General features: G+C 54.4%; 1 protein-coding gene across 10 annotated transcripts in view; it reads right to left on the reverse strand.

The window, feature by feature from the left end:
• The window catches only part of CLEC16A (C-type lectin domain containing 16A), a 203,191-nt gene that overhangs the window by 102,645 nt on the left and 77,062 nt on the right, over nt 1-23,484 (reverse strand). For all 10 annotated transcript variants that reach the window (XM_086691247.1, XM_086691249.1, XM_086691245.1 and 7 more), the window contains exons 13-18: nt 18,591-18,713; nt 15,249-15,358; nt 14,457-14,501; nt 11,882-11,932; nt 8,470-8,598; nt 239-359 (exon numbers count right to left, since the gene is read on the reverse strand). In XM_086691247.1, coding sequence (XP_086547373.1) covers nt 239-359; nt 8,470-8,598; nt 11,882-11,932; nt 14,457-14,501; nt 15,249-15,358; nt 18,591-18,713 — 579 coding nt within the window. The remainder of the gene's footprint in view (nt 1-238; nt 360-8,469; nt 8,599-11,881; nt 11,933-14,456; nt 14,502-15,248; nt 15,359-18,590; nt 18,714-23,484) is intronic.

The raw sequence follows: 23,484 nt of genomic DNA on the forward strand, positions 1-23,484 counted from the left end.
TGCACAGCCCCACCTGGGCTGCGGCGAGCAGAACCCATGACGGGCTTCCAGGCGCCCAGAAGGCAGGGCCCTTTCTTGGAGTTTTGTGGGACACGCACGCTCTGTTGGTGCTTGGTGACGGATCAACCAGAGTCCCAAATGCTGGTGGCACATTGACCCTCCCAGCTACGTCTGAGCTGGCAGGGCGGAGCGGACACTGCCCCCTGCCCCCCCCCCCCCCCCCCACGCCGTGACTCACTCAGATCTAGGACGTCATCGGTTTTGATCAGGTCCTCCTCCCGCGTCAGTGGCAACTGGGTCTCGGGCTCCCCTCGCAGCTGCAGTGACAGGGAACGGAGCATGAAGAACACCCGGATGGCCTGCACAAACAGTTGGGGAGCAGCAAAGAATGAACCTGTAGTTAGTTAGGTGACGTGCTCCATGTGGAGAAATCACACAGTGGCTCTTGATTTCAACAAACAAAACGAAGTCCACCTCTCCCAGTCCCAGTCCCAGGGCTCTGGTGTTTGCAAAGCAAGACAAAAAAAAAAGAAGAAGAAGAAAAAGAACAAGAAAAAGAAAGAAAATCAACAGGTGCAGCCTGTTCCCACTTATCCACAAGTGAGGGCACTTCACCTCAACCGAGCACCTGTCATTTGCCAGCACCTCTCCCCTAGTGTCACGTGACCTTCTGACCACCCCCCCCACCTCCACCCCACACCCCCGCGTCCTCAGCAGGTGGCCCGCTTTGCAGACAAGGCACTGAGACCCAAGGAGGTGAAGTTCCCTGCCCCAGGGCACGCATGTAGGGAGGGCTGGAACCTGGCCTCTTCCCACTAAACCAGCACAGAATCTGGAAACACAAATCCCAAGTGACAGCGTTCCGCGTCCCACCTACTGAACGTGGGGGCAGAGAGGACAGAGGGTGAACCCTGCAGGGTTCAGGGCGGCCCGACTCGATTAAAAGCCCACCCCTGCCCCTCCTGGGCGAGCCCATGCACAGCAAAGCTTCAGCCCCTTGGCCTTGCACAGGGGCTACACTGTGGACGGGACGGGTGTGCGGGGACATCGGTGCCCCAAGGGCCCCTCACACCGACCCAGCCAGCTCTCTGGGAACAGAGGCAGTTCCGCGAGCATGGGGATCCCTGGCCCGCGAAAGAGGCATCCGGGAGGGATCCAGCATGGCCATCCACGCTTCCCAGAGACCGGGAAGAAAGCAGAATCCCGGGCCCCGGAACCAGAGATGTTTGTGCAGAAAGCAGCCTTCACCGCGGGCCCGGCTTGTGCTGGTAGCACGCAAGCTACCCTCGGGTCCCTGACTGGAGCTGAGTGGCCCACCAGTGAGACCAGAAAGCCGAGGGGCAGCCCCTCGCACAGGCCGCCTTCCCACCTCTTCCCCCTGAAGCGTAGCTGACGGGCCTGAGGCCTGAGGGAAACCGCTCTGCAGTCAGACACACGAGGTCTGCGCTGGACTTGCTGGGCAAGGCCCCCGACCCCCGTGAGCTCCAATGTCCACATCTGTGAAATGGGGGTGGTGGCCCCCGCCTCACAGGGATGCTAGGAGGCTCTGAGATAAGGCGGGGGGCGGGGGCGTGGCTAGCATGTGCTAGTAAAGGGGCAGCCATCCTTCACTGCGGCCACTCGCTAGCTGAGCACGAGGGAGGGCACGGGGACAAACCACTGTCGCCACTGGCGAGCCACACGGCGATGAGCGCCAGCCCACTTTTGGTCTTCTTGTTTACAGTTCTGAGGCTACAGGCTTGGCCCACTGACCGGGGAGGCGGCCCTTCATAAGACAAGGTGCCTCCCGAAACAAGGCGGGGGCGGGGCTGGGGGGAGGCAAATTCCTGCCTCTGCCTCCAAAGAACGGGGCTTGCACTGGCTCCCGATGACCCAGGCCACAAGGATACCCACCCGCACGTGGAAAGCCTCATCTGGCCGTGGCCTGCAACTGGCAAGAGACCTGAGCCACTTTCTTGATCTCCTAACGTAAAAAACCAGAAGAACAATCCTACATCCTGGATGCATTCTGAGGTCACGCCAAAGTACTAGAGGGAGATAAGCTTTTATATCGCAGTGAGAGTGGCAGCTGCATCAGTATCGGTCTGATTGTTCTTATCAGCTTTTTAAAGTACAGTCTTCGTAAGACGTCTGCAACAATCTGAAGAGAAAGAAGCGTGGCTTCGTTTTCTTAAAATCGAAACGGCAATTATGAGGCAGCCACCGCGTGCCAGGCACCGTGGGCACCTCAGTGCAGTGTCAAAGCCGTGACACGGGAAGAGACGGAACGGGGAGAGGCAGACTGAACCAAGTTCACAGGGCTGATGATGCCTGAGCTGGGGTTGGAACCGGGAATGTCTGATGCTTGTGGCACTTAACCAAGCACATGAAGAAATTCACACGCCTGTGCCAGCCTGAGCGCAGAAAGCCCAAGATGTGGGTGGTCATTTGAACTATACGGCCATCTGAACTCTCAAATAATGAGTCACGGGCCTCGGATGTGACCAAAAAAGGCCCATCGGTCAGGTCGAAGCTGAATGAATGCTTCATTTCTGTCTCAAAAACCCATTCCTCCCGGGGTTCTGAGGGCAAAGAAATCAAGCAGGACCCTCCTCGCTGGGGGTTGAGAACAGAAATGTGTGCGGCTTTCTACAGACCATCACTCTGAGAACCAAAACCTTCCAATATAAAAGTTCAGAACTTGGCTCCTAGGAGAGACCTTTCTGGTAACACATCTGCTTTTGCTCTGCAAGCAACAAATGGCAGGTATTTCCAGAAATACCAAATGATAATAATAATAATAATAACAATAATAATAGAATAATAAAAATATGAAGAATACAGAACATAAAATAAACGCCCCGAAAATACTTTTCCTGGTTCTTGCCCCAGTTAAGAGAAGGAAGAGGGTGTGAAAAGCCCATGCCCACGAGGGAGGACGGACCCCACAGGGCCAGGTGCTCCATTTGGACTAAAGATGGGGGTCCCTTGGGGGTCCTACAGGGTCCACCAGGCACGTTGACTAGCCACACAAGTCCAAGAATCCACAAAAGAGAGGTAAAACACCAGGATCAAGGCCCTCAAATTCATCCCACAGCCCCCTAAACAATAACACCCCCTCTACTCACCGGAGTCCTGCCAGGTACTAGCGAGGCAAGACCGCGACATCTCACTGAAGCCTTTTAACAACTCTGCGTGGTTCCCATTTTACAGACAGGAAAGCAAAGCCCGGGGACGTGAGGCAGCCTGCCCACAGTGACTCGGCTAATAACCAGACTCCAAAGTCTGTATTCTTCCAACCATACGCCTTTGCCTTCAAAAGATTTAAGGCTTGGGACCCAGGCTTTTATTGAGCGCTTCTCTGGACTTTGCCAAATAAACATGCAATTTGTCAAGTTTTACCGAAAAGGAAAAAGGACTCATTACTCTTTCTGAAGCTTCCACAGAATGCCAGGAAGGCAGACGGACACTGGAAGAACACATTCGTTTTGGACAGGAGTGACAGCTGAGCACGCTCAAGTACCAAGAAGAGACGCGTCCTGCGTGCTCCAGTGCCCCCAAGAGCGAGTTCTGCGAGGGGGTTGTGGGGAACGAGTTCGCCAAGTGGGGCAGGACGGCTTCGGGCTCAGACGGACCTAGGTGAGTCACACGAATCCCCCGAGCCCAGATGCGAGTTCTGGGAATGGGGGGTACCCACCGGCCCCAATCTCAGGGGCCACCGCAGAGGCGCAGCCCCCGAGCCCTGGGGCCGCCCCGTATACAGCGCTCAGGTCCAGCCCTCTCGCCACTGCCCCTGCCACACCTGCAAGCCGCGGAGTTTAGGGGGCAGTCGCCCAGGTTAGAAGCCCACCAGGCTGTGGAAGTGGCCACGAAGAGTCAGTCATTCTTAATGGGACGCCGAAGCAGTGTAAAGTGGGCACAGCCCGTTGGGAAAGAGCCTTACCGGGATGTACAGTGTCACGCAAAAAACGTTCATACCCTTTGAAGCGGAAACTCCACTTCTGGGAACTTATCCTAAAGAAATAAGCCAGGAGAAAGAAAACACTGTATTCGTGAAGCTGCTCATGACAGTTTAGCTGAAAATAATGTGATCCCGGAAGCAACCAGGATATCGAACCAGCGGAAAGATGCCTAAGTCATGGCAGAAGTCACCAGATAAACTTTCAGGCCCCGGTAAGAGATTCGACTTGCAACGACCGCGTCACAACAAGGAGAGCTTCCTGATTCTGCTGCAGGACGGAGAAAGGGCAGGGAGGGGCCTGGAAGCGAGGCCACGAGGCACCCTTCCTGCCTCCATGAGAAGACACGCTTGCAAACAAGGGCAGGGAGGAGACGCGAAAAGTGTCTTGGGTGATGAAATCACGGGAAATTCTTTCCCCTCCACTTTTAGAACCTCACAAGATGTTCTTTCATGCATAATACACATCCAGAGAGGAAAGCAGAATATCCTATTTCCTCACGGTCAACAGCGATAAACACAAAACCTGTGTGTGGTTTTACGTGGGAATAGGGAACAGAATTCAGGGACAAATAAAATTTCACACAAATACATGTGTTTCCTAATGGCTTCCCAGGTTACCACGGAAAGGAAGCTACTGGATTAAATTCAGATTTTGATGTTCACCAAAATTCCTCTAACTCTTCTCTAGCCTTAAGCTTCAAGAGACCATGAAAAACTCTCTTTCCTTCCCTCCTGAGATGCTAGACTGCTTCACCGCACAGTAAGTACTTCCTGAAAACCTCCTGTCTGCCAGGCACCTTGCAGCCCGTCTTTCCAACTACCTTGGGCAAGAGCTGAGACACAGAACACATGAGCAACCTGAGGCTCAATGAGGTTGAACAACTTGCCCAATGTCACACAGCTGGAGCCGGCACTGAACCTTGGTTGGTCTCACCAGCCTGTGTTCTTTCTAAACTGCTTCTCTCACTGCCTCTGGGAGGGGCCCAGCCCAAGTCCCCATTTCTGCTTACACGTTCTCATCAGACCCCAGTAGTTCCCAGGACCTTCGTTTCTATGTGAACTTCCCTTACCAGCTGGCATGGCTCAGTGGCTCTCTTGCTATTTTGGTCTCGTTTTATAATCTCCATTCACTGTCTATTCTGGCATTTTGCACAGTACCTAGAAAATGCTCAACACGTCTGTCGAATGGAAGAATGCGCAGGAGGCACAATGTGACTTTCAGTGCTGGGTGCCTCCCCATGGCCTGCGAGGCCCGGTCACCCTCCTGTCTTATCCCGTTCCCTTCACTCAGCCTGCCGGTCACCCCGCTTCCTGAACATGCCGTGCTTATTCACATCTTGAACTCTGTACTCAAATGTCCCCTCAGCCCAGTTTACTTCTGTGCCCTCGGGCACAGCATCTGGCATACGGTGAGTGTCCAGGGGCTCTCTGATGAATGTAGGGAGGACTGTTTTACAAGTTAGGAATGATGTATTATTAAGGGTTGTTTGAACTTCCTTCAACAAGTCCTTAAGGAAACAGAAGGGATTTCTGAAAAGGGTCAGCCTCCTAAAAGTTAAAAAAGTTTCCTTGGTGGAAAAAAAAGAAGAAGAAGAAAACCTTTGAATCCAAAAGGATGAAATGGAATGTTCTTTGGATACAAGCAAAGAACTTGAAAGAAACCACATAAGCCCTCAATTGCTTGCTAAACCATACACTTCCTTTAGCTCAAATTCAAAGCACACTGCTGCGTTCTGATGTCTGAAATGGGCTAAGGATTCTGGAGCTTCTGGAGGATTCTAGACAGCTCCTTGAAATAGGAACCGAACTGAGGTGAGTGGCCAAAACTCCCCTTCAGAAATCTGAAGTCACAAAGGAAAGCTTCTCGAAGGTAGATGGCTTTGCTTTGAGATGGCCGGCCCTCTTTTCTACCATTCGGCCACCGTCTCATGGGCTCTAAACCCAGGGGCCCTGAGGCTTCAGAGTTGCTTTTATAAACTTGTCACACAGACAAAGACTGAACAAGAGACCCCGGGGAAGCGCAGACATTCCCAGCGCTCTGTCTGCACTCAGTTAGTTGGGCTACGCATCCTGTCTGCGGCAAGGGAGGCAGGCTACTTACAACCAAGTGAGGTGTGAGGGGCAAAGAGAAGAAGGAGGCCCGTACCACCAGCAACTACTACCGGCCTGGGATGCCTGGGTGGCTCAGTCGGTTAAGCATCCGACTCTTGATTTCGACTCAGGTCATGATCTCACAGTTCATGAGTTCGAGCCCCGCTTTGGTCTCTGCACTGACACTGCAGAGCCCGCTTGGGATTCTCTCTTTCTCCCTCTCTCTGTCCCTTCCCTGCTCATGCACTCTCTCGCTCTCTCAAAATAAATAAACTTAAAAAAAAAAAAAAAAAGAAAAGAAAAATAGCTATTAAAAAAAAAAAAGGACCACTACTGGCCTTTCGTGTTGCCTTTCACGGACTCCCCACAATACTTCTGGTAAGGGCAGGGACGTGCTCCTCTCAGATGGGTAAAGGAACCCCAAAGCCCAAGCAACCCTCCCTCTGCCATCTGCCCCACCCCTGAATTTCTCCCATTCTCTCCTGTGGACCATGACCGTCTGCCCTGGGCTGGCAGGGCCTGATGTCAGCAATCAGCTACCAAGGCCAAGGTCCTGGCTGGGCTCTAAGGCCCCTGAGATCAGCTCCCTCCAGCCTCATCACTTCCCAGTGGGCCTCCCTCGCTCTGCGCTCCAGCCATGTCCCTTCCCTAGAGGTGCTGGAATGAGCCACATCTCCCTGGCACTCTGCACCCCCTGGCTGCCCGGCCTATCCCTCTGGTGCCCGTGCCACCTCGCTCCCCAGGTGGGATTAAGAGCCTGACCCCATATTCCTTAAACTGATGATGCTGCCTTTCCTACCCTGGCCTCTAGACTCTGACTCCTAGATGACTGAGGCGGTGTATTACCCGTCCCTGGTGCCCAGCACCACGTAGGACTGATATAAATACAACGAAGGTGGCAGTAGGGAGTGGCAGGTCAGAGTGGCTAAGAGGGTAGCTCTGGAGGCCACGCTGCCCGAGCCGAGTCCTGGCTCCTGCTACTTATCAGCTGGGGGACCTTGAGCAAATCATTGGACCTCTTCATGCCTCAGCTTTTTCCTCTGTGAGATGGATTAAATTTAGCACAGCCTCCTAGGACGATTGTAAAATTACATGAGGAGGTTCATACTAAGAACTGATACGAAGACTCACTTTCTGTCAGACATGAGCTCCTACAAGCATTAAGAAAACTGGGGGACCACGAACCAGAAAGAAGGCAGTACCAACACGGAGCAGGAGCTCTCAACATTCACAGCCTTCTGGACCTCGCTCTGGCTCAGACAGGGTGGGTCCTGCGGTGAGGTCTGCGGGTTTGGTCAGACGGCAGGGAACGTGGATGGACTTAAAACACACAGGTCTGACTTCCTCTGCGTCCCCCGCCACCCCATGCGTCCAAGGCGAAATCACCGCCTGGGCAGAGGAAGCCCACGGAATCTTCCTGTTTGAGGCCGATCCAGCAGGTGACTCCTGGTTCTCAAAATCCAAGAACGAACACCTCTGTGGCTCTGGTTAGCCTGGGATTAACTCAGAAGAAGAGGGCAAGGGATTCATCTCATTTATCGATTCATGTCTCCAGGGAATGCTTTTCTAGGAAGAGGTGACAGTGCTTTCTAAAGTAGTTTTTTTTTTTTTTTTAATGTTTTTATTTATTTTTGAGACAGAGAGACAGCAAGCAGGGGAGGGGCAGAGATAGAGGGAGACACAGAATCCCAAGGGGCTCCAGGCTCTGAGCCGTCAGCACAGAGCCCGATGGGGGGCTCAAACTCATGGGCTGTGAGATCATGACCTGAGCTGAAGTCAGACGTTCAACGGACTGAGCCGCCCAGGCGCCCCAAGGTGACGCTGCTTTCTAAGAAAGAAGCTGATCTTACGAGAGAGATAGCATACCGTGAAGAGCCCTGTGAGACTGCTTCAGAAAAAAAGCGCTGATAAGGGGTGCGCGCTGCTGCGGGGTTCTGAGAACTAATGTGCCCGTCACACGCGGAAGCAAGCAGGCAGGGCGAGAATCGCAGTCTCCTTAGCGGGTGCCTGCCTGGAGATCCCTCAGATACCTTAACACCACACCATCTCGGGCGGGGGTGCTGAGCTTCTCTGGGCCAGAGTTTCACATGGGCCTCACCTGCGCCGTCTGCCCTCTGCTCACCCCCCTGCCCCCGGTGCCCGCAGCGGCCCGGAGGCTTTCTCTCAGAGCCTGGGGCTGGGGGTCGTGCCCTGCACCGGCGAAGGCAGCCTGCCCGGCACCGCGCCGTGGAATTTCAACCCTGCGTTAGCAAGGGGCAGGTCCCCTTGAGAAGTCTGTCCTGGCGGCAGGGCGCGAGGGGGGCGCCCGTCCGCCCGCTGTCCGGACACGGGGTGGACGGCGGGCTCCCGACCTGCTGGAAGACCCTCCCTCCCGGCCCCGGTGGCGGCCCCGGCAGACGGCAGCCCAGGAGAGGTGGGTCCCACCTGCGCTCACTCACCCGCCGCGTCTTCTCCACGTCGCCGCACGGCAGCCGCTTCACGAAGTCGATGCCGGTCAGCGGCGTGCCCGTCGGGGGCAGCAGGATAGAGGCGTCCATCATGAGGTACTCCACGTTCATGGGCTTCATCTGGAAGACAGACATCACAGGAAACCTCACCGCAGGGAGGGAGGGGCCGGGGCAGGTTACACGGGCCCCTCGTCTCACCCGCCGACAGCCAACGGGTACAGTGCGCCCACGTTAAGGCTGGCACGAGGCCTCGAGGCAGCCAGACGTGCGGGCCGCGAGCCTTTGTTTCCCGAGATGCAGAGTTTTCCTTCCCTTGAACTGACAGCTCGGACACCCTTGACGAGTTGCCTCCGTGCTGTGGCAAGCTGTGCTTTCTCCCCCTCTCGGGCCCCTCCACCCAGCGGGGAGCAGGTCCCTGACCGCAGCCTCCTCCCTCTCTTTGTACTCCCCAGAGTGACAACGACAGACCTAGCGAGGGCAGCCCCCCGTTTGTGGAGAACAGACCACTGACTGCAGGCAGGCGGTGAGCTACAGATCCTATTTAGTCCCCCCGAAGACTCCGGAAGGGATGTTTCCCAGTCCGCCGACAAGACGGAGACTCAGCGGGCTGGTGGCAGAACTAAGATGCAGACCCGGGCCCGCCTTGCTCCAGACGCCCTACGACTCCTGCCACATGACCACCAACCTACTTCTTTCCTCAGCCGCTCAGCATCTTACCTGGGATCAGAAAAACAAAGCTACTCAGTGAGCACCTACTAAGTTCCGGGCACCTGTGGGGCTCACCTACCACTGGACGGGAGTGCTGATGCTGTCCCTTGTTACAGAGGGGAACACCAAGCCCTGAGAAAGCGCGTATGCCCACAGCCACTGGGCCAGACAGGAGCGGAACTGTCTGCCTAGCTCCACACCACTTCCAGGAAGTCTTCTCTGATGACTACGATGAATGGTAACAACATCTCCCCTCCTGGAACTTTGCTGCATCAGTACTGACACTGAATGTGCATGCATCGTTGGACACAGACACTTCATTTACCAGACACCCTAAAGGAATGAGATTTCCTATATAGGTAAATGTCCTAGAGATTTAATTTTACTGCTTCAAGCATCACATGCTGTTTTAGGTGTCTTTTTTTTTTTTTTTTTTTAATATGTGAGTGATTTTTTTTTTAATGTTTATTTATTTTGAGATAGAAAGCAAGGGGGGGAGAGGCAAAAAGAAAGGGAGAGACAGAATCACAAGAAGGTTCTGTGCTGTCAGCACAGAGCCTGACATGGGGCTTGATCCCAGGAACTGTGACATCATCATCTGAGCCAAAATCAAGAGTCGGACGCTTAACCGACTGAGCCACCCAGGCGCCCCTTTATCTATCTATCTATCTATCTATCTATCTATCTATCTATCTATCTATCTATTTTAAAGAAGGTGGGCTTCAATGCTATCACTTTTTTTCCCTCCTAGAACACACAGCTAACTATACACGGCATGTGTGGTGAGGGCCCGGCTGTCTGTGCTAAGCAGCCAAGGAGACAGCACACCCTGCCTGCCTCTTCCTCTGGGCCGCTGTAAGCAATTTCCTCCAAAGGCCTGGGGTCCCTCATCCCAAGTCCCTTTATCCCAGGGCAGGGTGGCAGAGCCCCATGTCCTGCCCCGGGGCCGCCCTTGGCATCGCCTTCCCGCAGTGCCTTCCGGCCTGCCCTCCGCCCCCTTGCAGCCCACTCCGCACTGCCCCACCTGTCTCCACCACCTTCCGCAGGAACAGCAGACGGCTGCCATCATTACACCTTCTGCATTAGATAGGAGGTGATTCAGAAATGAATGAGGGTCAAAAATGAAGGCCTGGATTTAGCACAAGGGTCTCCGTGAGCACATCAGCAGCACCCAAGGGTCTATCTCTGCTTCATTTAGCTCAGCGACTGGTTCCTGAAGTCTGACCTAAGTAAGGACTATACTTTCAGGTATGGGGTGTGCCCCCTTTCAGGTTCTCTGGGGTGCCAGACACCGTGCAGGACACACAATGAACATGCGACAAGACAGACAAACGAGGCCGGGGGAGGCCCCTATGGTGGGAGGGAGGGGAGCCAAGCACTCGTGCACGCCGTCTATGGGAGGCACCCCTTCGGTATTACACATCCAGGCCGGATGCGTGGTGTGGGTCCCATTTTACAGACGGGAAAAATGAAGGCTTAGGATGGAAGCAACCCGTTGAAGGTCGCATCGTCAGGAGGTAACAAGAGCAGGAACTGAGCAGGGGTTTAGGACCCTGAGCTTCTCCACATCGTCAGGTGACATACGAGCCTCCTGTTTCAAACAGGAAACCGACCTGAGGGGAACCGCAACGCAGAAGGAGACATCCCGGGGGTGAGATAAAGTGGTAGCTAACCCCTGAATCCACTCCACTTCCATTACTGGTCCAAACAAAGAGTAGGACACAGAGACACTCTTCCGGGGGGTCAGGGGAATGATGGGGGGCAGTGGCCACCACCAGGTGTGAGATGCACCTGGGTGGCCTACACATCACCGGAGGAGGCCCGGGCACTACTCGGGCACATCTGGAGACGAAGGATGCCAATTTACAACGTTCCCTTTCCACAGAGGGCCCGGAAGTGCTGAGGGCAGGGGTGTGGTGAGGGCCCAGCAGTCCACCCCCCCGGTGAGATGGGCTTAGGAGCCAGGAGCCACTTTGAGCAAGCTGCTTCTGTGTTTGTGACACTGAGGTTCATTACAACTTCCCGAATCGCTTCACTCTTTGATGAGCAGTGTCCACGAAAAGGACGTTTGTCACCTAATTACTGACTGCCAACGAAGGGGCAGGTGTTAGGGATGCAGAGAAATAAACACGACAGAGAGAGCTGCATGACCCGATCTCTTCCCATGACCGTGCCTGCCGGACGGAGGCAGACAGGGAGGACTCTAAGCCGGTGCCGTGGATTCGAGGGCAAGCAACACGCCGGAACATTCCAGGGGCCCAGCAGAGAAGGGCAGGACACTGCAGGGGAACTGCTCTGCCTTGGAATCCTGGCTCTCACCTCCCTGGCTGGGCAGGCTGGGGCCTCCTGATCGGTGACGGGAGAGAATGACAGCAGCCACTCCCATCAGGGTGACTCGGGCAGCAAGGGCAGAACTACGTACAACATGCTTTACATTCCTGACATGGCGTGAGACCTCAGTGAGGGACCATTTTGCACCCAAGTGAATCTTTCCGACCCATCTACGGCACGACCCTAACAGGGGGAGTGAGTGTCATCTGAGATTTCAAAAGTGGCAGCGAGCCAGAGGCACCGTTTCCAACTCAGTTCCCCGCCAATCTGTGTCCTTCGGTCAGAAAGGCCCAAGTGAGAATTCTCTCGGTTCCGCAGGACGAGCCGCACAGGCCACGCCAGCGCTTTCTGGCCCCTCACTTACTGTCATGCTCCTGTACTCGTCTTCAAACATGTCCAAAAAAATTTCTTCTCCCTAAAAAGGAAGGAAGGGAGGGAGATTATGCCTATTTTTTCCATAAACACCAAAGTATTATAAACTCCACTTCACGGCTTGGGGGGCCATCTGGTTCTCATTAGCGAGTTCTAGAAAATCACCAGGAAGTAAAATACACACGTGAGCATGAACACACACGCTCTCTCAAACGAAAGCCCGGATATCATGTTGCGCCTCTCAACGACTCTCCCCCCCCCCCCCTTTTTTAAGCATGTATAGTTAGATCCCTTCTGTCAAGGCAGCTAATTAAAACAGCAACAAAACACCACCACATATAATTAAAATATAAATGTGGTTAAAATGGCGAGTGTTCAACATCATGTATTTGTCAAGAACGGTGGGAGAGATGGGGAAGCCCGGCTCAGCTGCCGTGTTCAAACCAGGAGGCGCCACACCTCGGAAAGGAAGCGTATAATTAAGTATACTTAACGCTAAAATTATACAGCCTGGTCCGTTCATTTTTGAGGCACGCCTGTGAGGCTCTGTAGCTCCGCAGGGCTGTGATGGCTAAGAACTTGGGTCTGAAACATGTACACCAGGGGCCAAATCCCAGCTTCACCTCTCAGAGCCTCTCGCTGGGTGACAGCCCACATCTACGCGGGTCGCCATGAGGGTGACACGGGTCAACCTGAGCACAGAGCCCGCCGCCCGGCCAGGGCTGCTAAATGCGAGCATGGTCATTATGGGCACCACTGGACGGAGCACAGCTGGGGAGGGGAGGGGATATTCAGCTGAATGCATCTGGACTATTGGAACTGTCCTGTCTCTCTCCTAAGTCCGGAATCACACATGTACAAACACAAATACATGGGCAGGGTGGGAATGGAGGAGATCCTTTATACATTTTTCTAGTATAAGTTCTATGTAAGAACCACAGAAATCACGACCCTGGAAATATCCAACACCTTCTGAGTTATTATACTTAGGACCTTATAGGATTGTATTATATGTAAGACCTTATAAGTAAAACTTACAGGATAAAAGAACGACCTGGGTGGGGAGAAGGGAACTGCAATTCAAATGTAGCTCTCCTTTCGCTAATGGTGAAGAAAACCCTCTGGGCAAATGTCTACCTATGTATCTCTGTCTTTCGGTTTTTGCAATGCAAGACTTTCTGTGGGGGGTGGGGGGCAGGGGACAAACTAAGAGCAGTTATCCTGGAAAGAGACCCAAAGATGACTAATGCAGCCGTGAGGCCTCCGCTTTCTCCTGGGCTTTGCTGAGGACGTGTACCCTCGCTGAGGCAAGCCTCTTGCGATGGTCTAAGGGGAGCCTGGGATTTCCTCCCCCGTGCGTGGGGGCCCGCAGGGGTCCACCCTCGGCTGGGTGTGCCCACCATGCTGCAGCTGCACGGGGTCGTCTGAGCCTGACGAGGTGGATCCCAGATTACAAGGCCTGCTTTTCTCTCAATGAACATGGACAATAATGGGCAGTGGCTTAAAAAGCTTCCTGCAAAGAAAAGAGTTCTGGTGCCTATGTGCCTATAATTCATGGCAGTTTAAAGAGAATACAAAAAAACAAGAAAATGGCAGCGCTAACACGTTTCTCCTCATCAGCCAAACGACAAGGGGAAACTGTGGCTAACTGGACCTGGAAAGACCTGACGCAGAGGTCGAAAACCAGGAAGGGACTAGGTCCATGTGAATATGGAGTAATCCACCTACTGCTGACAAATTACGTGCTTCCCTAAGGAATACATCATGCCCTAGATAAGAATGACACAAAACCATCACAAGGAGGTATTTCAAAACTAAACATCTGGAATCCGAAGAGGAATCTACAAATTTCTCTTACTCAAAGTCATGGTGGTCCTTTACAAAATCTCACTACCCTTAATGATAAACGTCTAGAAGCCTGTACGAGGTTTCCTGGCACACAGGTCTATAAATAACGTACATGCAGGGGCGCCTGGGTGGCTCAGTCGGTTAAGCGTCCGACTTCGGCTCAGGTCATGATCTTGTGGTTCGTGAGTACAAGCCCCGTGTCGGGCTCTGTGCTGACAGCTTGGAGCCTGGAGCCCGTTGGGATTCTGTGTGTCCCTCTCTCTCTGCCCCTCCCCCGCTCATGCTTGCTCTCTCTCTCTCAAAAATAAAATATTAAAAAAAAATAATGTACATGAATATAATTCATAAATTCACAAACAATTCAAAGTTACTTTACATGAAAAACATAATTCATGCACCTATTAATTTACATATGTGACTTAGTCATGTGCAGGTGTAAGTAATTCACAACTTATATGTAAATTCAGCAATACACAAATTCACATGTGACTGATAAACCGTCCGCAGTAGCACTGAATCCTCAACAGGTGCCCTGGTAAGAGAAGCCTGGGGAGACCAGGGACTGGGGACTGGGACAGCGCTGCACGCGGTTCACTAGGGAAGCACAGGCATACGGAGCAGCCACGGACTTGTGACCTTCACGTGCGTATGCCCACACACTACAGTCCCAGTTACGTGACCCACACCACACTGCCGTCCCCTGTGCTCTGGTAACGTACCTTATAAAAATGCCGTACCAAGTGAACGCTTTCTTCTCTGGCGCCCTGTGAAAACAGAGGGAGGTGGGGAGGGAGGGCAGGGAGTCGGGTGAGTTACTAATTCCAAAATTTGAGAGCATGTAAAACAGGGGAGAGGCCGGGCTAATATCCTTAAATCTATCTAGTGGTTCGTAATGTGAGAGGGAGGGAGGGTGAGCTCAAAATAAAAACGGGGCAAAAGAGAGGTGATTCAAGGTGGTGACAGGGGAAGGGGGTAACACCGAGTTAGGTGGGGGCAGCAGGTTATAAAATATGGCCATGGTGACTCCATTTTTATACATGTGTGTGTATCTGGAGAGACACCCAACAAAGCGTCGACTCGGGTTGCTACTTTTTCCCCCGTGTACTTTCCAAATTTTCTCAAATAAACATGAAAAATAAGGGGAAAGGCAATAAACACTATTTAAAAACAACAGATGCAGGTATTGGCACAATAAACCGTAAGTAAATAAGCAGCGTGCGTGTGTTTGAATATGTATAAAATCTCTGTAATGAAGAAAGGAGAATAATACAATTCCGGTGACAAATATAAGGCCGGTAACTGTAACAGAAACCACACAAATTCAGTAACTAGGCGGGTTCACCGGGCCAGTCTCAGAGGAAGGGCAGTTCTTCTGGAGAGGCATCGGGGCCATTACGCCCTGCTTCTCGCTGGTGCTGCGGACGCTGGGGCTCCGATCTGGATCCAGCAGCTTCCTGCCCACCGCCTCCTCCCCTCCGGTGGAACACGGGCCGCGGGGGCGGGGCCCTCACCTCCAGGCAGGCCAGGTGCACGTCCTTCATGATGCAGCCCGCGTTGGCCACGACTTGCTGCTTTAGGAGCAGGCAGCTCAGCTCCAGCGTCGCCAACCGGATCTTCCCATCTGCACAGGAAACCTGGGTCAGCCTCGCACACCCTGGCGGGAAGCCCTCAAATACAGCTTCTCGCCTTTATCGCTTTGAGGTTAACAGGTGACGGGCCCTGGACACCCAGTGGGGACACGGAGGGAAACCCACGGGCCAACCCCTCCCCAGTCAATGACAAGAGAATGTACCCACACCGCCCATGCCAGGTACTCCCCTGCACCCCCTTTATCAGGGGAGAGGAGGCAGGAAAAAGATTGTTACTATTTATTACTGGAGGCTGAAAAAGCGGCCGTCTGTGGTTGCTCTGCTTGGCTGGGTTCCTTCCTCTTTTCAGGAACAAGCACCCCACTTTCGTTTGGAGAATCACCAACTCCACTCCTGGGCATGCAATTTGGGTGCAGCTGGTCCCTCCCCTCTGTCCCAGGGACAGGCACATCGGCCAGGCTGGTCAGATGCCCTATCCCTCTGGTCACGGTGACTGAGGGAGGGACGGGCGAGGAAGCCAGTCAGCCAATAAGGCTCAATTCCACACCGTGCTGGAACCACCGGGCAAGAGAACCTCTCCTCGCGCCGGGCCGAGAGCAGCACGGGCACAGTGGTGGGGCCTGAGTGGCACCAGACCAGGATCCACCCTGGCCACCCCGCACCCTCGCCAGAGTTTCGAATCTTCTGTTCGGGGTTCTACAAACTGCCCACCCCCTCCCCCACAGTCCACCCTTTCCCCCAGACCGCCCAGAGTATGTCTGGCAGGCCCAGAGCCCAAGGAGAGAAGGGCACACACACAGCGGTAGAGTCCAGAAACAGTTTTAACCACTTGAGCTTCGGTACCCGGCTGCGCCTGAAGCCGGCACTGAAGTTACACAAGACCTCAAGTCACACAAGCCAGTAGTTTTGTTTCTGTCTGGATTGCTTCGGCCAGTCTGAGTATGGGTTTCTGTCCATGACTGATCCACCTGCCATGCTACTGTGAACCGGGCACCGTGCTGGGCACTGTACGGACCCCTCCCTCAGAAGTCTCTACAAAAACCCACCGCTACGGGCACTCTAAAGACTGGGGTTTAGACAAGTGAAGTGACTTGTCCAAAGGTTCACCCCGGGCGGCAGTGGACTCCAGGGGCTCTGAATGCCAAAAGCCCCGTGGAGCACAGCTCCTAGAAGCATCTGTGACTGCCTGATGGGAGGGCACCCTGCTCTTAGGCAGACTCCTCCCTGCGTCTTTAAGCTCGTTTCTGGGGAGACGGCTCGATGTGGAAGAAGGGCCAAGAGAGGAGGAAGTCTCAAGGCTGCAGCCCTGAGGCCCTGGGAACCCTGAGGACCGGGACAGGCTACCGGGAAAAACTCGAGGCAGACGCACGAGTGCTCACCTCCCTGCCCATCCTTTTCCTGCTTCACGTGTCAGGAGGGGAACTGGAGAAGAGGGAAGCATCTACTGGGAGAGGCTGCTTGGTCTCAGCTCCGAGGCTCTCTCTCAGGGCCCCACGGGCCCAGCACGAACACAGCCCTGCAGGCTGTGCCCACCCGCCACCCGCCTCCCACCTCCAGCTCTCCGGGGCTCAGTCTTGCTGCTGCCTGCCCCTCCGCGGAACCCCCCTGGCTCAGCCACGACACCCCTGCGGCCCCCTCCAGGCGACTGGGATGTGATCTTCCACCAAGACCTTTCTTCCTTTGCAAGCTCCTGGCAGGCGCAGACTTCCTGCCACTGGCCCCGCTAAGGGGCTGCCGTCCCTCCCCACCCCGGAAGCTCCTCTCCAACACCCAGGCCACGCTCTGCCATCTTCAACCACCGAGCCAACCTGCTGACAGAGCCCCTGCCAACTGCCCCCTGAGCCACTGTCCCCGGGGACGACCTCTGTTCCCCACACTGGACCTTTCGGTAGAAACTGACCCCACCAAGTGCCCTTGGTCCTGAGCCACACCTGTCTCTCTCACTGCCCCTCTTCTTCCGTGTGGGACCCGGCTCAGGCTCCCGTGCTGGCTGTCCCTCTGCATCACCTTGAGATACCTGTAGTGGCCCAGGGCTTGGTCCCCGATATGCCTCTCTTCTCTCCCGTGGCTTTAAACACCACCCCTATGTCTGTGAGTGCCACAGTGTTAGTTCTAGCCCCTAGCGCCCCTAAGCTCGAGATTCTATCTCCTCGTGGAGTTGCAGCAGTCCGGGATGCCCAGCCATGGCTTCCTGGAAGGCACGAGCCACACCTGTCCTGTACTTCCTGGACCCTCGTCATCTGCACACAGTGGCTGGCATGCAGGAAGCACTCGATCAACATTTCTCCGTGGAGCCATCCCCCCAAGCCTCTGTATACCCTCCCCGAGGTCATGGAGGCTCTGGCCCCTCTGGCCTCCAAGGGGCTCTGGCCGCTTCGTGGAGCCCACGCCCCTTAACTTCTGGAGTCCTCACCTGTTATCACGACTCCCACCCTTGCCCTTCTCCTGAGCCTGACGTGGGCTCATCGCCTGACTGCTCCTACTGTACCGCTCAGTGGTTCCCTCTTAACCAGGCCACATCTCCATTGGGCCCGTTTCTGTGCCCTCTCACACACCCTGATGGCCCATCCCCCTGCCTCTGCAGAGAACCCGCCTGGCAATCAGGGTCCCTCAAGCTCAGCACTGCTGATGTTTTGGGTCAGATAATCCTACGTCATTGGAGGCTGTCCTGTGCTCTTGTCCTGTGCAGCATCCCTGACCCCTGGAGGCCAACAGTAACACCTCTTCACGTTGTGACAACCGAAAACGTCCCCAGACACTGTCAAACGTCCCCTGCGGGCAAAGTTGTCCCCACTTAGGAATCACTGTGCTTGGTCACCCCTCCTGTTATTTCTAGCCCTTGTATTGGCTGAGGATCCTCGGCCAAAACCTCAGAACTGGGCTGACGGGTGCCACACGTTGGGCAGGTCTTGTACCATCAAGGGCCCCTGATCCGAACCTTCCAAACTTCCCTCGTACACACTCTCAGGCTGGTTCGTGCTCAAACGTGGCCTTGGCCTCCCCGAGAGGAGGGTGACACACGCTGGCAAAACTGACACAAGAAGGGTTGGGTGCGGAAGGAGAAGAAAGACAGGGGAGGAAGGAGGAGGAGATCCCGAGGAGAAGACGCGGATGGACACAGCGGTATGGGTGGCCCAGGGAGGAGCTGAAATCTGCCTGCGCTCTCAGAAAGGCCAGGCCGAGGCCCCAGGGCTCCTGGTGCGTGGTCCGGCGGCCCGGTCCCTCTCACTCTACTGCCCCTGTGAGCAGCCACACCCCAGGCACCTGGCTGGGCAGCGTTGTTCATGATCCTGATGAGTCTTTCGGCCAGGAGATGGTTGTAGGTGGTCTTGTCGGCCGCACTGGGCACCGGGAGCTGGATTTGCTCTAGTTTCTCAGGATCCATGCCTGGAACGCACAAAGGGGCGAGCTGTCAGGGGGCAGCCTCATGAGAACCCCGCTCATCCTGAAAGGCGCCCCAGGAGGCGCTGCCCAACCTCGGCGACCCAGGGTCCATCTCCGTGACTTCTGCCATGACCGGTGCTGCCTGAACTAGAGCTCACTGCACAGTTCTCCGAAATGGAACTTGAATCAGTACATATCAAAACATACATTTTCTATCCCCACGTGTAAGCTGGAAATCAACATGCCGCCACGCTGACAGGCGGTGTTAAAAAAAAAAAAAAAGACTACGCTTTTACATTTTAGTCAAGGATCGTTGACTTGCGTCAACTCATCGCGGCCCAGGCCTGCTCTCTCTGTTAAAGACGGGACTCGGCGGATCCTTAGGAGGTGCGGAAGGCACGCCAGCCCTGAAAAGTGACACGCTCCCGGACATAATCGGGGGACACGGGAAAGGAGTGACTTCTGCACGACGTGCCACTCGGCCACCTCATGCTAGGCCTGTGTGCCACCAGAGGCCACCCATTATCAGACACATTCCACGGTGGGGGAAACGCACACGGAGACGAAGCGACCGGACGGAAAGGAAACCGCAGTCACGCCCGGCAGGTGCGCCTCTAGCTCCTGGCAGAGAACTCGATGAGCGGGGCAGGTCACTCAACGAGCACACAGGCGGTGGGTGGGGGGCACCGCACCAGGCGAGGGGCGGGGCCGGCGAAGAGAGACCGGGCTAAGCGCTCGCGACAGAGAGGCGCAAATACAAAGAGGTCGACGGCGCGGATCTACCTTCAAGTGGCAAAGGAATCCTTTTCCTGCCAGTAAACACTGACGGCGTTTCGAACACAACAGACAAGACACGGGAGAGGTGGCTGTGAAGGGGAAATGCGAGGGCACAGAGTCCAGCTGGGCACTGAGTGTCAGTTTCCTTGAAGTGGAACCTGGGGGGCCGGGCGAGGAGAAGACCTGTGAGGGCGACTCCGGCAGGCCAGGTGCGGAGAGGGGCCCCGAATCCTTACCCCCCTTCGAAGGTGGCTCTGGAAAAATACACTTACAGAGACAAATGGTTTGCCTGATCCAAGGCTGGAGAGCTGAATGGATTGTTTGCGCTTGAAGCACGTCTCTTCCTGTTATTCTACCAAAGGGGGAAGGTGACACTTCTCGGAACTCTTGAAATACGGCCCCTTGAGTACTAGATGACGCTTCATTTAGAACCTTGACAAAACAGTGGAGGACAGCACTGAAGAGCTGCTTGTCTGGATTCTAAGTAACTCCTCCACACACGCATTGACGTAATAAACCATAACAATATATCTTGCTTTATTGAATTCCTTCCAGCTCCGAACCAAAGGCTAAGCCATGCCGGGGAGATGACACGGGTGAGGGACGGCCTGAGGGCTGGAGCTGGGCCGTTCTCCCTCTCCCGCCTCACCAGCAGCGGCTCCGTCAAAACACTTGACGGCGAGGAAAATTCAATTTGCGGATTCTAGATCCCATCTTGATGCTAAACGTCTAACTCCGACGCACGCTGCTTTATTAAATGGCAAAAAGAACATCAAGGGAAATTTTTCTGGCGTCCGTTTTTCCTCCCCAGAGATGTCAACACCATCCTGACATCGCTCTAATCCTCCCATTTCTGGCTCCCTGGGACCTGGCAGCCAGTGGTTCCAGGGGAGAAGTGCTCCTGGGCCGGACCATCTCTCGGCCCCCTTCAGCGAGGATGGCAGGAGGGGCCCAGCCGCTGGCTCCCTCGGGGACGCAGCAGGGGTCACCAGAACTGGGACAGTCAGGGACTTGAACCGGTTCTTGAACTTCCATGGCGAGCTCCATTTTGTCTCTTTCCTATTAGGGCCCCCACTCCCTGAGAATTTGTCAAAAAATGAGGAAATCTGTGGCCAAATCCTCTCTCGACAGGAAGAAAAACACTCCACGGTTATCATGACTTTCCTCAAGTGGCGACTCCACTCTCTGTGAAGCGGAGGGGTGGGGGGGTGGAGGGGGGAGGGGACCCCGAGGGACTGAAACAGTTCCTTCTACAACTTCACAGGACCAGAGTCCAGCACAACTTCCCCCTTTAGTTGGAAATGAGGGCCCAGAGATGTTAAGTCACGTCTCCGAGGCCACAGAGCAAGGAAGCAGCACAGTTAGAATAGGAAGATTCCAAAGGTGGACAGGGTGCAGCTAACTTCTAAATGCTATGCTGTTTGGGGGCCGACTCAGGGATGCGCCACCCAGGGAGGATCCTGAAGGAGCGAGCATTTGCCTCGAGCTTCACAGGCAGCAGCTGCAAGGCGTGGGCAAGAGCTTGCGGAGGGTGGAGGTGGGGACTCTGGAAGGAAGCGACGAGGCAGACGTTGGGGGAAAGGGACGGGCAAGGCTTGGACGCCAAGATCCCGGGACGGCAGCTAGCGGGAGACGACGTGAATCGGTTGTGCTCCTTCATGCCTACTCTGGAGTGGTCTCCACTGCCCCCCGGCCACTCAAGGCGATCCCTCTCCTCAAGGCACTCTTCCCCACACTCTACGTGAGGTGGATTTTACCGCCGGCCAACAGGGAGACAGAGAACGGGATCGACTCCATACGACACATGGAAAAATTTGCAAAAACCCCTTTGAACGTCTCTGTTCCTTCCCCAAAGTTCCTCCTGGGCCACGTGCCTCACTTCCTCCCCATCTCTCTCTTTCTCCCACCGTGGCCTCTAACCACCACCCCCGTCCCCCGCCCCATTACTCTGAATTATCCCATTCCAGACCTTGGCTTTCAAGGCCCGTGTGGCAATTCAAAAGCTTCATTCTTCTGGGTTCAAACCAATTAGTGGCTGAGGGTTGTTATTAACAAGGCCAATGTCACGGTATGACCAGAACATGCATGTGAACAGGAAAACGGCGCACATGTGTGCGTGGACACGCACCCCCTCCACACACCCACACCCCCCCCCCCACACACACACACAGGTTTTAGGCACTAAAAGGCAGATTTTGTTGCAAGCCTGAGTTCCTCTGCAAGCCATTTCCAAACTCCGACTGAAGTAAACACTGTGGATAATACACTGTCCTATTTGCTTCAACCCTTAAGTGCTGAGCAATAGAGAAATTCCAAAGAAACCCAGATGTACTTCACATGGCCTGGGAAGATGTGCGAGCACATTCAGACTTCCAGCAGACCACACGCTTCTGGATTCCCTCCCCGCTGGGGTCAGATCCCTCTCTGTCCAAGTGAGTCAGAAAGGGTCTCCCTCTGCATTATTTCCACCCAGGGACCACGGGGTTGGGGGGAGGGTGGGGACAGAACTCCCAACTGACCCAGCAAGTCCGAAATGGAAGGCAAGGGTGTGGCTCCATGATGTCAGAAGCTTCCCCTCTAAGTTCTGATTTCTGGATTCTTCCTCCTTAGCAATAGCCCCCATCTGGGACAGGGGTAGAAAAGACCCAGACCAAAGGTACAGAGAAAGACGGAGACAGACAACCCTGGATAAAGAGACCACAACGGAACCGGGTAAGTGATGGGCAAAAAACTTGTTTTCTTTTGGCCGAGGTCTCCTTGGCTGTAGTCACGCAAGCATTGCCAGCTTTGGAAAACTATAGACCCACTATTTCGAAAGCTAACCAGATGTTGGGCCGATTTCCAATGTACTTCCAGTTCTGATTATGTGTCACTGGAGATCCAGAATGATGTTTTGCCAGCTCTCTGCATGGCGAAAGCCTCCCTTTATCCTGTTACCTCTCAACCTTTCCCATACCTCTCATCTGTGTTCCAGTAACTTCTCAGCAAGATAAAACAAAACCCAAAAAGCCCAAGATTCCTCTCGGGTAAACAATGATAAATGGAGGGCGCGAGAGGGTGGTGGGTGGAGTAGGGAAACCTTGAAGAACACGAAAGCTGCAGAACTCACCCCCCTCCCTCGGGCCAGGCCTCTGCAGACCTGACAAAGGAGAGATGGCTGCATTTGCTATTACAGATATGAACCAGAATTCATTATGTGGCCCAATTGAATCACAACGAGTGCCTTCCTCCAACCGGTCAACCCTTTCCACAGTGGGGTATTCATTTCGGTGCAGCATCTAATCTATTATGATTTACTGGAAGGCCTGAGCTAACATTTGGTTTTTATTAACATTGCTTTTATGTTAAAATTGTCTTATGATGAAAAATCTATCGGAGAGAGACCATTTCATTAGGGGCCCTGCTTGGAAGGTATGGATCTAGAAGAGAGAGGCTGAAGGTTAAGTGCGGCTAACTGGCTAACTGCATGCTGCCTAACCAAAAAACCAGCTGACCAACAGCCAAAAGACCCCCATCAAATGCAGACCCTGGGCCCACAGGCCAGGGCTGGAGCATAAGCCAGATGGCAGCTTCCCACTAGGCAGTTTCCTTTGGGGTCCCCCGGGAACCGGGCTCCCAGGTGCCACACATGAAGCGTCCAGCTTCCTCTCCAAACCTGCTGGATGGCCCACGCTCGCTGATTCTAGAAATGACCACCAGTGGCAGGGTCAGGGACCCGGGCATCACCTAGATTCCTCCTTTGGTGCTCCCTCCCGTCCAAACCAGGCAGGACTCCCTTCCCCCAGCCCTGCTCCTCTCCTCGTCTCCCCATCTTCGTAAATGGCCCCACACAGTTGCCCGAACGTCCCATTCACTCTATCAGCGTGTCCTATTTCTAGTTTCCAAACATATCGTAAAACCTTCCAGTCTTCTCCATCTCTACAGCCAACATGCTGATTCAACCCACATTAGCCCTCACCTGGACGGGTGTGGCGGCTTCCTACTGGGCCTCCCACAA

This window comes from Puma concolor, chromosome E3 (genome assembly GCF_028749965.1).
Source record: "Puma concolor isolate L17-30 chromosome E3, mPumCon1.1.hap2, whole genome shotgun sequence".
In the NCBI taxonomy this organism is placed as follows: Eukaryota; Metazoa; Chordata; class Mammalia; order Carnivora; family Felidae; genus Puma; species Puma concolor.